This window comes from Anabrus simplex, chromosome 2, assembly GCF_040414725.1.
Source record: "Anabrus simplex isolate iqAnaSimp1 chromosome 2, ASM4041472v1, whole genome shotgun sequence".
Classification (NCBI taxonomy): domain Eukaryota; kingdom Metazoa; phylum Arthropoda; class Insecta; order Orthoptera; family Tettigoniidae; genus Anabrus; species Anabrus simplex.
Window position 1 is genome coordinate 1,161,265,415 of NC_090266.1, and position 15,477 is coordinate 1,161,280,891.

The following is a 15,477-nucleotide window of genomic DNA, read 5'->3' on the forward strand; positions in this document are numbered from 1 at the left end:
GGGACTTGAACCGGCTAACACGGGTGTAGGATCACAGAGCCTTGACACCATAACGATCGTGGCCACCGAGCGGGCAAGGCTCATAATAATGGGTATCGATCAAAATATACTTGTTTCTTTTCTTAAATTTTACATGAACAACCGCTGAAGGAGAATAAAGAAGTAATATATTACGAATAATTCATATACTTTTACATTACTGTAATATAAGGATATTACCACCCAAAAAGGTCATGATTCAAATTTCAGTGGATCAAATGTTGGAATTTTCACCTGAAAAAATCATGCAGTGTCGGGAAGGGAATCCAGACTTAAATCTCTGGCGAATGGGCTATGGCAGCTCTAGTGACCTCAGAAATACCTGGGATACATTGAAAAATTTTTAGTGCAATATCATTAAACTAATTTCCTCCTATTTATATCTGTAACATTATTATTTCTCTGGATTTTCTATCTTACACATAATATGCTAATTTATTTGTAGAGCATTTTGAGTCTGGCATCTAAAATATCAGTACAATTTTACTATAGTTGTTTAGCAATATTGTCAAATATATTGTCATCATCATGTGTGTTCTGATGATAATAATAATTAATGTTATTGGTGTTACATCCCACTAACTACTTTTATGGTTTTTGGAAACGTGTTCTGACAATGCATGTGGTCCATTTAACATATTTTGTTAAAAGCATTATCTTAATAACTTCAAACTTACTGTACTTGGTTCTATTTCTAATACTTCTTTTAAACAACAGTATTGCTATCATTGACCCAACTGCTGTACCTGTGTACTTAGTCTTGTCATAAATACTATTACAAGGTTTTTAAAGAAAAAATATAATTACAGTTGAAGATCTTTTTTCTCCTTGTAATATACAATATTTATATTACACCTATTATAAATGCAGAGCACCAATAATTTCTTAAAATGGTCACAGTTTGCCTTTACACAGGTGGAAAATTTCTTAGGCCAGTCATCTATGGCAGCACGCATGGTCTCCAAAGGGAAATCCACCACTGCCTTCACCAGAGAGTACTTCAGGCTGTCAATAGGGTGTCTCTTCTTGCAGACCATCTCCTTAAGTTCAGACTGCAGTCTGTAATTCAAGAGATTCAGGTTGGGGCTGGAGGAAGGCCATTCAGCTGGAGATATGAAGTTGGGTGGTCTTGGCTTTGTGTGCTGGTGCTGAATCTTGCTGGAAACTCCATTCTTGATTTTTAAACAGTGTGTTGCTTAAGGGCTTTATTACTCTAACACTGTCTCATTGTAGACCTTTGCTGAAGGGTGACTCTTGACAGGGAAAGGAAATGATCCCAATAAAAACCGGTTGTACAGTACAGATCAAAACTTTATACAGTAGAATTCCATTAGTCCGGCATCCAACAGTCCGGAACACCCGATGGTCCGGCACCATTCCAGGATTTTTTAATGTTAATATTTCTTAATAATGATCTCTCCTGAACAATTTGATGCATTATTTGTCGAAACCATTGGAAGTGTATTTTTTATTATTTCGAAGTTAATAGTGCAAATGTATTTGATACAATCCAGTTGTTATGCATTGACTTACATAAATATCTCCATCTCTGGAAATATTCAGTCTGGAAGCCTGTGTGCTACACTGAGTACTGGAAAGCCAACCATATGATAAAAAACAGATTTCAAAAATTGAATGTATGGGCCACGTTCAAAAACGGATGGGAACATGCCTTCAAAAATTGAAGCGGACAGAAGGAAAAGAGAAGTTGTAGATGGAAAGACTCTAAATGGTAAAGGAAGACTTACAGATAAAAACATCGATGAACTTCGGTATTATTATGGAATGGCAATAAGAAAAACCATGATTGAAAAGGGGAGTGTGTTATTAAACTAATGATTCTGCTGATCAACATTTTACTGCAAAACGCCGTGTTACAGCTGTTTTCGCTGTACGCCTTAAACTACATCGTAGTAAGAGGTACCGCCCGATAGTCCGGCATTTTCGGTAATCCGGCACCGAGCCAGTCCCGATCGTGCTGGACTATTGGACTTCTACTGTAACAGTATTTTTGACATGAGTATGCATATACAGATTATATCACCTGATGCTCTTCTTTAAATTCAGCAGTATTATGTATATTTTGTTTCTAATTCACCTATAGTGCCTCAAAATGAAACTCATTCACTGAAGGGTCATGTATAGCCAATAAGGTAAATAATAAATTTGTTAATTCACCAAGCTGAAATCTGTATGTTCTAATGCCAGCAATATAAAGGACTGTATATTAAAGACATTAAGATCTTCAAGAGTGAAAACGTTTTCATCTGTAAAGAAGAATTTCCCTGTGCCCATCTCCAGCGTACCTCTATAGGAGGAGTTTTGATTTTAGCTTCCTCTGCATCTTCATGTGAACAAGTGTCCTCTGCTTAGTTGGTATGCTTTCAATCCAAGGTTACTACATAACACATGGGACAGGGTTATTATTTTTTGAGACATTTAGCTCATGAGCCATGACTGATTGTCTCCGCAATGCATTTCTGCTAATATGATCCGCCACTGCTTCCACAAGTGCTGGAATCCTGACGAAGAATTGTCTTCCTGGTCTAGCCCAGTCATCAAGAGTTCTGGTCCCGAGGAATCACTTGATAGTGCGGTACATGAATATTCTACTAATTTTCAGTGTTTTTAATGTCTTGAAAATATCAGATGCAGATTTCCCTACCTTGTAAAGGGCTATGACAGTCACACGGTTTCTCATACTCTCCTTGCTCCATTATAAACACTTTAGGAAAACAACCTCCCGCTTCTATGCCTGGACTCTCAATGCCAAAGGTGACTCTTGACAGGGAAAGGAAATGATCCCAATAAAAACTGCTTCTACAGTACAGCTCAAAACTTTGCAGCAGTATTTTTGACAAGACTATGTATGTACAGATTATATCATCTTGTGCTCTTCTTTAAATTCAGCAGTATTATGTATATTTTGTTTCCAATTCACCTACAGTGGTTCAAAATGAAACTCATACATTGGAGGATCATGTAGTAGCCAATAAGGTAAATAATAAATTTGTTAATTCACCAAACTGAAATCTGTATGTTCTAATGCCAGCAACATAAACGATTGTATACTAAAGACACTAGTTTCATACAACACATTACAAGCTGAATAAATAATGTATTTCTCTTTGTGACAGCCCAATGTCAAAGTAAAACTCGTATAGTACACTTCTAGAGGAAACAAATGCAAGCAACTGCACTTACTTCGTGCATCACCCCAAAGGCTGTGTATCACTTCCATTTTCCAGCACCAGAGTGCAGCAATTACAATAGCCACAACAGTAAGGTGGTTTGACTTCTATTGAAATAGAAGAGAAATAAATAAAATGCAATATAACAAAATGCTATTGAATGACAGCTCTGTTTTTGTTTCGGGGCACAGCCCCGGAAGCCCCAAAAGGACCTTTAGCTGTCGTCTAACAATTTGTGTCAATACATTGTCTTTCTTCATGGAGGTTTCTGTTTATTTAGTTTTGATTCTTTACTTCATATTTCAGTTCTTAGGGCAACTTTTAATGCTGAATCTCAACCACTTTTGCTATATGCCAGAGTGATGGCAGTAGCAACACTGTATCATTTCAGCTATAAAGGGCATGCCATAACTGTACTCGGCTTACACATTATACACACACCATAATCGTACATTAAAATTACCAAAAAGTATTCTATAAATAGCACCTGAGTGGACGAAAAGAGCAATGGAAGAGAGAATTACAATTACAATAAGTTAATGAATAGTAGTAATTTGTCATGATGAAACAATGGTTAATTGTGTAGATCTGTAGTGATTCAAATATATATTAATATTACAAAGAGAGGAAGTTAGTGGGTTTGTTTGTGTATGGAGGGTGATCTCAGAAACCTTCAACCGATTTCAGCAATTCGTTCACAATTAGAAAGCTCATTTCTTCAAGATTATTATACGGTATATATAAAATGCTAGCTTATCAGGCAAGCAGTTAGTTCTTAAAATACGGGGCGAGTTGGCTGTGCGGTTAGAGGCAAGTGGCTCTGAGCTTACATCCGGGAGACAGTGGGTTCGAATCCCACTGTCGGCAGCCCTGAAGATGGTTTTCCGTGGTTTCCCATTTTCACACCAGGCAACTGCTGGGAGTGTACCTTCATTAAGGCCACGGCTAATTCCTTCCAACTCCTAGGCCTTTCCTACCCCATCGTCGCCATAAGACCTATCTGTGTCGGTGCGACGTAAAGCCAATAGCAAAAAAAAAAAGTTCTTAAAATAGTATGCAAGTCAGAAGAATTTTGCATCCAGGACCCTTAAAAGTAAATACATTGCCTGAACTGTTGGTCCTATTACAAAATTGAGGTCACTAATTGCAGTCAGAATTCAATTTTCTAAAAAATTAATCATATGTATTTTGGTCCTAACAAATAATTTTCCACTAAGAAAATGCTTTTCAGTGTTTTGGTGCATGCTTTATCAGAAAAAAAAAAAAAAAGGAGCATGCATGTAGGGTTAAGAAATAAATTTTCTACTGAAATATTTGTAAACATTTTCTTCGTTACTCTAACAGTTTGCCAGGAAATCACACTTTTACATGCTATAGAAGCATTTCCAGCATGCGGATCAGAATGCTTGCATGTCAGTGCAGTACAGCTGGGTGGTTTACTTTGAAAATTGTGGTTAAAGTCCAACAATCATTATACTTTACCACTCTGTGAGAGAAAGATTGAAGCAGAAGGCAGAGGAGTGAATGGAAGGAAATGTGGACCAAGCCAAAGGAAACGTACGTCTGAGACCCTTACTGCCTAGTATGTTACAAGTACAGATTCTAGAAAGAAAAAAAAATGAAGTCCCCTGGCTTCGGCCTTAGATACGCCAATTGATACAGGACTGAGGGGAGAGATGAAATGTAATAGTGGTGTTGTCAGATGGTCGATGGCATTTTTTCCAAATAAAGTAAGAAAATTTACCTTTGTTTCCAAGAAAATTCCCTATGCCAAAATTTACTATGGAGTCAATAATATTTTTCCTTAGCCAACCTTCTGTTGCATATTGTTGCCTCTTCAAGCATTTAAGTAGGTTTGGTTTGTTTACAGAGTCTCCACTCTACCCTACTGGGTAAGTCACTACTGGTGAGTGTGGATTGGGATAAATGTGGCTAAGGCCTATATATATACTGTTCCAGTACATACCTGGAGTATAAGTGGGAAACCAAGAAAAATACTTCAAGGATGGCTGCAAGAGGGACTTAAATTCAACTTCCCTTGTCAGTTAACCTCACAAGTTGGAACACATATTGTTCTAATATTCACAGCTGGATTTAAATCCTCCATGACAGGACCAGGAATAAATACTGAGCCAACCAGACAGGAAGCTAACTCCAAGCCCTTACAACTAGCAAAATTACAGAATTTCCATACAAAAATATTAATACTGGTACATTGTACATATATATGTACACTGGTAACACTAGTGAAGATGCACTTCTTGGTAGAATATTTACTCTATTGCCTTGAATATAAGGCTAAGCCTTTTCATGTAAAAATGTACTTATGAAAAATACCCAGTCATCTTATGCGTACAGCCTAACATTTACAAAACTCATTTTCATGAAGGTCTATTTGTATTATTCTCCAACCATACAGGCTCACGAAGTAGGAGTCAGCATGCACATTGCAGTGAAGTTCACCAGTAAATTCAAATTTCTCGAGATTTGATCATTTTTCTAATTTGTGGCTTGTCATCTATTGCTGCTTTGCTTGGGGTAATTGCGTTAATGCATTCACTTTTGATCACTATTCTGGCCATGGTAGATCATTTGGAAAAGACAGTGTCTTCATAACTACAGTTAAAGAAAGGAGAGATGAGAAGTTATGATATGAACACTGGGCGTGGTCAAGATATGGATGTGTTGCCACGTGCTGTTGGTGGGGGGGTAAGGGAATGGAGGAGCGGAAAGGAACTGTTTATCCTATACTATTAAATAAGCAATTCTTGAATATATGTACTAGCTTTCTTGTAAACGACTCTATGATCTCAAAGAAAATCGCGGACCGGGCGAGTTGGCCGTGCGCGTAGAGGCGTGCGGCTGTGAGCTTGTATCCGGGAGATAGTAGGTTCGAATCCCACTATCGGCAGCCCTGAAGATGGTTTTCCGTGGTTTCCCATTTTCACGCCAGGCAAATGCTGGGGCTGTACCTTAATTAAGGCCACGGCCGATTCCTTCCAACTCCTAGGCCTTTCCTATCCCATCGTCGCCATAAGACCTATCTGTGTCGCTGCGACGTAAAGCAAATAGAAAAAAAAAAAAAAAAAAAAAAAAAAAAGAAAATCGCAGACTAGAAATCGACTCTGTCAGAGTCTCATTTTTGGGAGAGTTAATTTTCAGGCCTTTATGTGCGGTTTTTACAGCGTGACAATGACATCTATCTTTTTATTGGGAAGACAGTAGCATTTCAAGAAGTTTAATAACCAAGCAATTTTGTACCAAATTTTAGCAATTTCTATCTTATATATATGTACTAGCTTTCTTGAAAATGGCTGTAACGATTTATATGATTTGAAGAAATTTAAGTACTGAGCAACAGATGGCGGTTTTCTAACATAAACAATTAATTGGAAGTCAATGCTAGACAGTAGCGTTTCACTGTCCACCTTGTTTCACTGTTTCATTGTATTCTAATGGAAGCAAAATAAAAAGATTTTATGTGAATTACTGTACTGTGCCAATGGCCGTAGCCGAGTTGAAACACCGGATCCCGGAAGTTAAACAACACTGGGTGTGGTCAAAATATGGATGTGTTGCCACGCGCTGTTGGTGGGGGGTAAGGGAATGGAGGAGCAGAAAGTAACTGGCCACCCTACCGTACGTAAACTCCGGCTCAGGCACACCTCTGCAGAGGTTCGGACCTGCCTTCGGGTAGAATACACCCTTACTTTTACTGTACTGTATTTCGTTTTAATGATCATTTCATCACTGTTCAACAAGTATAAATAAAATTTCACAATGATTCCAAGCTAAGCTTGTCCAACCAGGTCCTAAGAGGCAAAATGTACTGATGATGTACAAGGTTTGAAAAAGATTGGTGTTTCCCAGTGCAACGTACGATAATGGTAAAAGATGAAGAAAAGTTTAAGAATGCTAGGCACATCAAGAATAGCATTCAGAGAATTAAAGACTAATAAATTTAACAAAGTTTATAAGCTTGTTACTGAATTTTACACACCACATTAAAGGATGATTCACAGAAGGTATCAAAGATGATGAATAGCTGTTTGGAGAGAGCTCTGCTGAACAGTGCTTAAAATGCTGAGAACCGGGTGAGTTGGCCGTGTGGTTAGGAGCGCGCAGCTGTGAGCTCACATCCAGGAGATAGTGGGTTCAACCCCACTGTCGGCAGCTCTAAAGATGGTTTTCCGTGGTTTCCCATTTTAACACCAAGCAAATTCTGTACCTTAATTAAGGCCATGGCTGCTTCCTTCCCATTCCTAGGCCTATCCTGTCCCATCGTTGCCATAAGATCTATCTGTCTCGGTGCAACGTAAAGCAAAAAAAAAAAAAAAAAGCCAAAAAAAAAAAAAAAAAAAAAAATATGCTGAGAGTTTGCTTGGCAATACAACAATGCACATCTTGCTCACTTAATTATAACACCCAATAAATTATGCATGAAGCTTCCAATCAGAAGCAGTTAATCCACTGGCAAGAGAAAGACAGATAAGGAAATGCCTTCCGATCAATGAACTCACTCTAAACTAACTAAAAGAAATTCCCGGTATTTTCAATAAATTATATTTTGACAAGTAGATGATGTTCATGTTAGTAATCTGCAGTCAAATATATGATTTATACTGCTAAAAATTATTCACTGCACACAGCCTAAAAATATAAAATGGTTGTTGAACATACCTAGATCTGACTCTAATAGGATTCCTCTGATGGTGAGGAGAACTGGTAGAGTAATGTGAAAAATGCATGTCATGGTCAAGCCCATCAGGACCCAGGCGTTCTTCAATTAGTGGTTCAAAGAATCCAGGATGAGGGCTCTTTCTTTCACCCTCACTGACTGTTTGGAAACTGGCACGCTGAGAATGGGTGTTGGTAGAAATTGTTCCCATACCACTGTCTTCACCTAAGCTTTTCTGTCAGGAAGAGATAACATGACATACCATGAATTACGACAATATTATCAAAAGCCATTGCAAAAGAACAAAGAAAGATACAGTAGAACCATGGTAAAATGCTCTTCGAGGGATCATCTGTTAATCGCACATTAAGCATTCTACCAAATATATGCAGTATAACAGATATAAAACAGGTTCAAAGTTTCAACATTTTTATTGAAATATTGCATACACGATATTGTAAATGCTACATGCACTGTATGCCAAGATATCATACAGTGTTTATGTTTTAAAACACATCTTAATGACATAGATCTGCTACGTTAATACTTATGGGGGAAGAACTAATTAATCGCAATCTGTACTGTACATGAACCCAAAAAATGAATAACAACATTTTCAGTATCATTTAACGGTGATCACTCATTGACTTATCATTAAAATCTATAACTGTAAGGATTTTCAGTCTGAAAAAACTGATGTAGGATAAATAAAATTAGAAAAAATACTTTAAAAAGAAAACATTTCATAAACAGATTATACCTGAAAAATATATTTAATTAACAGGATTAAACATAAATGGAATTAATAATTTGTTAGTGCACAATATAATGATCTTTTCTTGAAAACCAAAGTTGTTATACATAATTCACTGAATTTTGAGAAAATCAATTTCAAACGTTGATATTCTGATGCAACAAGACAGTTAATATTTGACTGTTCCAATGGGTAGAGGAATACCAGTATAAAGTATTAAAATAATTTTCATAAATATTTAGTTGTTTTATTTACAGGTAATATGAATGCTTATAAATATTAAGGAAAATACTGTAACAAGTACGTTCGACAAATTGTAAAAATCTAAATCAGTTCAATGTTTACGTATAATAGAATTTATATACTGTAATGTATGAAGATGATGATAATAATAATAATCATCATCATCATCATCATAATAACAGGGCTTCAGCTACAATTTGACATCATGTATACTGGCTATGCATCAATTTCAAAGTTCTGTTTCATTCTACCAGTTTGCACAGTAAACCAAATCTCTACTGGGCAATATGGCTGAGGATTTAATTAATGATATCGTGTATACACTAGTTGTGTCACTAAATATATTTTACACGACATCATATGACGTGGGGTGTTGAATGGAATTTTTTTTCCAGCCTTCAAAAATCCTGGCTACCTCTGCGAGGTTTGAATCCAAGATATTAAGATCTGAAGGCCAACACATAACTGCTGACCAAGCAGGGGATGGACCCACACAGGAAGCTAAGCAAGGGATACCATGGTTGTATTCTACCTCCCCCAGAGGGTTGCAAAAGAGGGGAAGTATGAGTGCATATATTCATTTTATTAATATCAGAATAATGATATGGAAGGTGAGATGATGATGATTAGTGTTAGGATCTACACGTACCATAGAAGTCTAAAATACATAACACCAGGTGAGTTGGCTGTGCGGTTAGGGGCACACAGCTGTGAGCTTGCATCCGAAGATGATTTTCTGTGGTTTCCCATTTTCACACCAGGCAAATGCTAAGGCCATGGCTGCTACCTCCCCACTCCTAGGCTACTTGTGTCGGTGCAACGTACAGCTAATTCAAAATGCGCAACAGAACACAGCAATATGCAAAAATATCCAAATTTAAAAACCTTGAGAGAATTTGTTCTTAATTTATTCTGTACTTGCTATAATGTTCATATAAAACAGAAACAAATGTAACTTATAAGTTAACATATTTTTCCCATTAGTAAAATACAAACAACAATTCTTCATGGTTTTCAATAGCTACACCAGCCCTGCGGTCCAACAGTAGCAAGTCTACCTCTTACCTGGAGGCCTGAGTTTGATTAAGAGTCAGGTAAGGGATTTTTACCTCAATTTGAAGGCTGGTTCCAGGTCCATTCGGACTACATGAGAACAACTGAGAAGCTATCTGACACAGAGATCGGGACCCCCAGTCTAGAAAGCCAAGGTAATAACCGAGACACCATAGAGTTTGTTTCGTTTTTATTTTTCAACAGTTATACCATGTTATCTGCAAGGATATAATTTTCAAGACTGAAAATTACCAGTATATTCACATGATCTAAATTGGCAAAAAGAAATATCCAAACACCAAGAAGGGAATGTGCTAGATTAACGAATGTAGGTAAGTGTGTTTACACATCTCAAAGATGACAATGATTCAAATTTCCCGAAAATTGCATTAGCGTGGCATTAGTAGCAGCGCCATGATGTTACACATCAGGTTTGCTTCCAATAGGGGCTGTACTGTGTGAGAGCGTTAGTTACCTGTGAGATTGGGCAGAGTGACTGTGAGTGGGTCAACAATGCCTTTACGATGACGAAGACGCCAGTATCAACAGCTCACTGTGGTTGAATGAGGCCGTAGGTGGATTATCCTTCCGCACTATTGCAGAACGACTTGGCAGGAATGTCTCCACTGTTCATGCATGCTGGCAGTAGTGGTAACGAGAAGGTACGCTCGCAAGAAGAACGGGCTCCGGATGTCACCGTGGTACCACCGAGAGGGAGAACGCCGTATTCTGCGTACGGCTGTGGTGCAGTGGACTGTGTCTGCAGCGGCAATTTGAGCGGCAGTTGGCACCAAAGTGATGCAAGAGACTGTTCAAAATTGGTTACTTGAAGGACAGCTCCGAGCCGGACACCCTGCGGCGTACATTCCACTTACCCAAAACCACCGCGAGAGCTCAATGGAGGATGGAGTGTAGGTCCATTGTGTTTTTCAATGAAAGTCGCTTCTGCCTTGGTGACGGTGACGACCGTGTGTTGGTTAGAGGGAGACAAGGTGAGTGCCTGCATTCCACCAGTCTGCGGCGATGACACACTGGACCTACACCGGGAGTTCTGGACTGGGGAGCACTTTCCTATGACACCAGGAGCATTCTCATAGTTATCCCATGCACTCTGACTGCAGATGTGTACGTCAATCTGGTGATTCGACCTGCTATGCTGCCATTCATGTACAGCATTCCTGGGGGTGTTTTCCAACAGGATAATGCACGCCCCCATGCCGCTGTTGTAACCCAGCATGCTCTACAGTGTATCATCATGTTACATTGGCCTGCTCAATCCCCCTATCTGTCCCCAATAGAGCACGTATGGGACATCATTGGATGACAACTCCAGCGTCATCCACAACCGGCATTAACCGTCCCTGCATTGACCAACCAAGTGCAACAGGCATGGAACTCCATCCCACAAGCTGGCATCCAGCACCTGTAAGACACAATGCATGCACGTTTGCATGCTTGCATTCAACAGCCAGGCGATTACACCAGTTATTGACAAGCATGGCACATTTGAGATAGCTCTTCTCACGCGGATATTAACCTGTAGTCTTGTACCTTTAATCAATTAAATATGTTACCTCGACAAATATATTGCCAAAATTTCCATATTCTACATTCCTTATTTCATGGTGTTTGGAAACTTTTTTCTGCCAGTGTATATATATATATATATATATATATATATATATATATATATACTTTTAGATGTATGCCACCATTAACTCAGTAATCCAAAGACCTCAGCAATTGTCACATGTGCGATTGTGGTGGTTTTCCTGCAGCACATATCAGGAAGATGAGACTTTATAAGGGTCATTTCACCACACTTTTGTATGATCTTGATCAAGCGTGCCTGAATTTCTGCTATTTTCCCCTCCATTGCCACTTTGTACTCAAGTAAACTAAGTCGGAAGAAATGTAAATGGAGCCACATCATGAGATACTTGAAAACTTGTTTAAACAACTGTGCTATCAACTGACAGATACAAGGGCTAGCGTATGAGATCCATCTCTTTAGTGGGAAACAAACTTTATTTATCTACACGGTGAGATCAACCGCACAAATGACTTCCATCTGACGAGATTGATCTCACTTTTATTCATACCACCCATTGTGCGTCTTATTCCCAGGCATATAAATAAAGAGATTCTTGCTACTGCTTACCAAACAGCAAGTGTGCTCGCAAAATGATTGGAAAGGAAGCAGCTGCGGCCTTAACCCTAGATTACTAAGCTCTTATATGAAGTACGTTATCACTAAGCATTCGTCTAAGAGACTACGAAAAAAAAAAATCCTTCCATAACTCTTACAATCACTTTATTTAAAACTTAATAACTAACCCAGCACGTAATACATTCTTTGTACAGACAGATTTTTCCATTTTTCACAAACTCATGTCATTTCAACACTCAGCACATGTTATTGATCGGTGGTCACTGCACATGGCTCGATAGCAAACAGTACAATAAAACCGTGTCATTCTTCATAGCTCTGAGGGACAAAATGCACATATTTTCTTTTTGCCAAGTTGTGCTTGGTCTGGCGTGTGTATTATATGGTTTTCATTGAGAATCTTGCAGATAATACCACGTAATGACCGCGGCAAAGTTGGTTGTGTAAGGCAGAGCTGGAGGTGAGGTCTAATAAGGTCACCACTTAACTGTTGCGTGAATGCCCTTCTCAAGATAGATTTTTCTCCCTTTTGGAGGATGTTGTGGCAGAACAAAATACTCATCCATTCACTAAGAACATATTGATCATAGTGAAGAATACACACAGAGGCCAGTGCTGGGTCTTTCTATTGCAGTTCATGCTGCAACACATTTGTATCAAAGAGTCTGTTGCACCTTTTGTTTCATTATAAAATTCAATTACTGCAGGTTTGCCGCTGTTATCCCTTATTTCTATGTCCTCATGAGTACTGGATAGCAGAACGACTTTCCCCTGCTTTGGTATCTAGTGTTTATTCTTTCTTATTGTTCCTACAATTGTCTGAGAGTAAGGTGGTTTCAAAAGATCTTCAGCCAGTAGAACGGAGGTAAACCAATTATCCATGGTTACATTTCTATTAGAATCATGGAGGGTCACAGTCAGTTCTCTTACAAAATAATGAACAAAAGGTTGACCAGACATATTTGTATATTTCCCCAAATATGGCTTAGCGTCAATCATATATTTGGTCCCAGCGTTGTTCAACATAACAATCTTAATTCCATATTTTGTGGGTTTGTTGGGGATGTACATCCTGAAAGGAAAACGTCCACGAAATCCAACGAGTTGTTCCTCAATGGTTGTGTAATTTCCTGGCTTGTATGAGTCTCAACAGTTCTTGATAAACTCATCCCACACTTCTCGAATGGCTGCAAACTTGTCACTCGCTCATCTCTCTACCCTAGTAGATTTATCATCGAATCTAAGACACTTCAACAGAAAGTCAAAACGCTCACTTGACATTGTTGCCTTATTTTTGTAACCACAGAAAGTTGGATCAAACAGCTCTCTTGTAGAAAGATGATTGGTTTTCATGGCTGCTGGTAACACAAGTATACCACAAAGAGCATTGATTTCTTCCCCGCTTGTTTGAGAACTTGTTGCACTAGCTGTAGTGTAGTTACAACTCTGAACTTGTACAGTATTTCTTCATTCATGTGTTGTACCAGTTTATCTAGAATGAAATCGTTAAAAAATAAAGGAAACGATTCCATGGGTGTTGAAACATTTCTGGCTTTTCCTAGAGGGGTTTGCTTTATATGAATTATGTTCCTGGTGGGTGTCTCGGTATTACGGTTTCTCGATGGAAGTGCTGACCATTTGTGTTTATTTCTCCCTTGTAGATTGGTCTTATTAGGGACTACAACATTCGGATGCCTAGCACTGGAAACAATCAGGTTTGAATTGCTATTAGTCAAATCAGGGTCCTCATCAGAGTATGTTGGTTCAGGATCATGTCTTCTCTTTCTTCCCGGCTTGTCGGAATCATAGGAATCATCTAACTGTGGGTTATAATCTGGATCAGAATCTCTGTCAGTTAATTTGATGTCGTCCTCTTTCAAAGCCATCCTCCGATTCACTGCACCTCTCTCCAGTTACTGCTGTGTTGTCGCCAGTGTCATCTATTTCTGTCAAAAGTTGTAGTATTGTGTGTGGGTCATCTCTGATATTCTCTGCCATCTAAAATATATTTCAGTTTTCTGGAGTGGATTCCCAATTTCAACACACAATTACAGTGAATGAGAACGTAACAATGAAATTATATATTCCAATGTAAATAAATAAATAAATAAATAACTGCTCAACTATGTATAAAATATAAAAGTAATGTTGTCACTAAGCATTCGTACCTCAGACGACGGGGTCCCCGTAGAGACAGAATGAAGCAACGTACGGTGACACAACTGTTCTCTACAAGGTCAGGACTCACACAAAGGAAGCTAGAGAGAAAGTGAAGCAAATATCTTTGCGGGAGGGGGAAGGGGGAGCTACTAATATCCACGTGCATCGTATGGAAGATGAAAGCTCGGTAATCCAGGGTTAATAAAGGTACATTCCCATTATCTGCCTATTGTAAAAATGAGAAACCATCTTCAGGGCTGCTGACGGTGGGAATCAAACCCATTATCTACCTCTTCTAGAGCAGGAGCTACATGCCTTGCTTTCGAACATGACCAGCTGCTCTGCCAATGGTGAGATTCGAACCAACCATCTCCTGAATGCAAGCTCAATGCGACCCTAACCACACAACCAAGTCGCTCAGTAAACATTTTATTTTCATGTAAACGGTAAAGATGGAAACCATAAGTGCTTCTTGTGAGTGTGTTTATTGTGAGTTACCCACTGCAGACATCCAGTTACTTCTTTGTAGATCTAATGAAGATATAAAAATAATTTCCTTACCATTTTTTTGGGAATGCCAGAACTTTTAAGGGCTAAAGGCCAACTTTCTTTGTGAAACTGTTCTATTTTTTTTGTTCTTTCAATATTTATTCATTCATTCATTATTTATTTAGCATAAAACCTTTACAGAGCCTACGGAAGGCCAGGGGAAAAGACAGGCCCCTTGCACATACTGATGATGATGATGATGTTTGTTGCTTAAAGGAGCCTAACAGCTATGACATCGGCCCCTAATGGTACGAGATGGAACAAAATGACATAATTAAAATAAAAGGTATCTACTGACTACAATAAATAAAAACGGTGATGAAAACTAATTATGTGATTAAAACAATCAGTGGATCTAATTTGCAATGCCTTATTTTCTAATAAAATTATAGAAAATATAGGTGACAATGGAATAAGGCATTGCCTGGAAGTACAGATATATATATAATTCAAGTTAGAAGTTAAAATCTTCTTCTTCTTTTCCTACCGCTTTTTCCCACACCTGTGGGGTCGCGGGTGCGAACTGGGTCGCACATGTGGATTTGGCCCTGTTTTACGGCCGGATGCACTTCCTGACGCCAACCCTATATGGAGGGATGTAATCACTATTGCGTGTTTCTGTGATGGTTTGTAGTGTGGT

General features: G+C 38.6%; 1 protein-coding gene across 1 annotated transcript in view; it reads right to left on the reverse strand.

The window, feature by feature from the left end:
- The window catches only part of SAK (Sak kinase), a 319,404-nt gene that overhangs the window by 111,385 nt on the left and 192,542 nt on the right, over window positions 1-15,477 (reverse strand). The window contains exon 8 of the mRNA XM_067139778.2: window positions 7,911-8,143. Within this exon, the coding sequence (XP_066995879.2) occupies window positions 7,911-8,143 (233 nt within the window). The remainder of the gene's footprint in view (window positions 1-7,910; window positions 8,144-15,477) is intronic.